At 18.5% G+C, this 3,287-nt stretch overlaps 1 protein-coding gene across 1 annotated transcript in view; it reads left to right on the plus strand.

Moving 5' to 3' along the window:
* The window catches only part of EHI_196070 (uncharacterized protein), a gene marked incomplete at both ends in the record, with an annotated part of 1,358 nt that extends 1,049 nt beyond the window's left edge, over positions 1-309 (plus strand). Inside the window, one exon of the mRNA XM_001914373.1 lies at positions 151-309. Within this exon, the coding sequence (XP_001914408.1) occupies positions 151-309 (159 nt within the window). The remainder of the gene's footprint in view (positions 1-150) is intronic.
* Positions 310-3,287: the final 2,978 nt, after the last annotated feature.

Genomic DNA, 3,287 nt, shown 5'->3' on the forward strand with positions numbered 1-3,287 from the left:
TTCAATACACAAAGAATCTCAATTGTTTTCCCATTAATAATTATTCTTCAACTCACTTTGATTCAATCATCTTGGAATAATAATCCATGTCGGTGTCTTAATTTGAATCAATACCATTATCTCCACCAACTAAGTATTTGGAATATTCAGGATGATATAATTCAATCAAACAACATTCAACTATTAGCAATATTTCATTCAACAAAATATATAAATTTAAAGTCAATCAAATCACTTAAGAGTGTGTTTTTGAAGCAAAGCCCATATGTAATTCCTCCACCATTTTGTAAGTCATATATTTTGAATTAGTTGTTTGTTTTTAATAATAACTGTTTGGTAGTTATTCTTAAACAGCATGGATAAAAACTATTATTATTTTCAATGAACATAAAACAGAAAGAGTAAAAGAAAAATTGTAGCTCGCTGCTTCATCTAAGAATTTACATATATTCTGTTGACATTAACTAAAATATAACTCTACTTATCAACAGTATTAATAAATATAAGACTTTCTTACTTTGTTATTCTTTGTTTTAGAAAAAAAAGATTTAGATAAACATTAACAAGGAGTATAATCACTTTACTACTTAAGGATGAGATAAATTAATAAAGAAATTTATGAAATGAAACTTTATTACTTGAAAATTATTTTCACTGGTTTATAAACATTGTATTGATAATAATTTATTAGGTGGGTGTTTTATAATAACTATAAAACAATAAAATATTATATTAGTTTATTTTATTGCTGAGGAGGAGGTGGTGGTGCATAATAAGGTTGTTGGGGTGGTTGTGTAAATTGGTCTGGAGGTGGTTGTATATATTGGTCTGGAGGTGGCTGGACATATTGGTTTTGAATAGGATATCCTTGGTATGGTTGTTGTTGGTAACAATAGTTTTGCTGGGGATTTTCATAGCCATAATTTGGTTGGTTGATAGGTGTTTGTTGTAATTCTTGTTGATTACTTTGATTGTCCTTATTATCTGTTGGTTTGTTTTGCTGGTATTTAAAAAATATTCCAGTCAAAGAAGTGTTGTAACATTTAATTAATTAAAACAATTAAAATAATGTTTGATTGTGTATAATTATAATTAATATTATCTATTTATACTCAATCAGAGTTATTCATTCTATATTTTTATTATATTATTCATATGTTATTCATTTTGATATTTTATCAATTTATTTAATTAATGAAATGAAGAATAAAACATTGTTATATATTATCATTCATAAAATTTATTATTCATTTTATTTCTTTTAAAAATACTAATAATATTGATTTGATTATTTATTTCATTTTAATTGATTGATGTATTAATATTTGTCATTCATATTTATTTATGTTTTGTTTATGAAAAAGTGTTAAATGACATTTCAAAAAGAAGAGAAATATTATAACAATAAAAATAAATAATAAAATAATTTAATATATAAAGTAATGAATAATCAAGTATTATATCAATTGAAACAACATAATAAATCAAAATATAAATAAATAAAATATTCATATAAAAGAGTTAAAATGATTCATCATTCTTATTCATTTATTATTTGTATTATTCATTTTTGAATATATAAATGAATAGAAATGGTAAAATATTCAATAACCTGAGAAATGTATAATGATAAAATATACAAATAATAGAAAGAACAATATAATAACAAGAATACAAATGAATTATAGAAATACAAATAATAATTCATTTCTTATTTAATAAATACATATTATTACAAATGAGATAATACAAAATGATATGAAATTAAAAGTGAAAAATAGTAATAATAAATATTATGGATGAAAATATTTATTACAAAATGAATTTCATAAATAAATCAAATTCATGAAAATAGAAATAAAGATAATTATGAAATAATAATAAAAAACAATACAATAAATAAAAATAACAAAAAATGAATAATTTTATGGCAACGAAAAAAAGCAAATAATTGAAAAAGAAGAGAATGAATGATATAAAAGAATAAAAAGAAAGTAAAAAGTAGATGAAGATGAAGAAAGAATAAAAGTAGAAAGGAGAGAATATAAAAAGAAAGAAGATAAAGTGTAATAAAACAAAAGAGATGATAAAAGAAGAATAGAATGAAAAAAATAAAGGATGCAAATTTTATTGAAACAAATAAAAAAAGCGCAAAATTTAATGATGCAAAAATTAATGATGCAAAATATTTAGCAACATTTTTATGGATGCAAAATATTTTGAAATAAAAATAATTCATCATTTGATATTATTATTATATTTGATAATAAATTATATTTTTATTAAATACATCATATTTCTTTATTATTTATCTTTCTTTTCTTTTTATTATTTCATATATTAAATTATTATTCATTCATTTATTATTTATATTTCATTTATTAAATAAAATGAAAATGAAATTGTAAAATATCAATCAATTAAATATTCATGAATAATAATTTATTAATATTTAATAATTGAAATAATAAATAATAAAGTAACAATAATGATATATTCAATATATTCTTTATTTGATTTGTTCAATATTAGATTATTCTATTTCATTATCATTTCTTTGTCTTCATTATTTTATTTCATTATTTCATATTCATTTATTATTTTTTTTTAAAATCAAATAAACAATAATATTGATATTCATTCATCATATTCATTTAATATAATAAATATACACAACATTTCAGAATAAATAATGAATATTTAACATTGAAAATATTGAATTATTTAATATTTTGTTCAACATAAAATCAATAAAACATATATTTTGATAATACACAAATGAAATATTAAAGAAATATACAATACTCAAGAACTAATAAAAACAAAATAAAAAGAAAGAATGAATATAAAATTGATAAATAATAGAAGAAAGAAATAGAAAAACAACGAAAAACAAATAATATAAAATAATAAAAATATATAAAAGAATAAAAATAAAGTAGAAGAAGAATATAAAAATAATAAATCACAAAGATGTAATAAAAGAAGAAAAGAATGAAAATGGTGTATTTTTAATGTAAAAATTAGAAATATGAAATAAAAGTGTCTAATTTAATGATGTAAAATGATTAACAATATTTTATTAATGAAAAAAATATTGTATTATTTTTTATGTTTATTATTTATATGTATAATTTAAACATGATATTTATTATATATTCAATCATATGTGTTATGTTATTATAACATATAATAAGTGATAAAATATAAATGAAAATGATATGAATATATGATATAGAATATAAAACAAAAGAATAATAAGAATAAATGATAAATAAAACGAGAGA

The sequence above is a fragment of the Entamoeba histolytica genome, genomic scaffold (assembly GCF_000208925.1).
Source record: "Entamoeba histolytica HM-1:IMSS scf_1104750519243 genomic scaffold, whole genome shotgun sequence".
NCBI lineage: Eukaryota > Evosea > Mastigamoebida > Endamoebidae > Entamoeba > Entamoeba histolytica.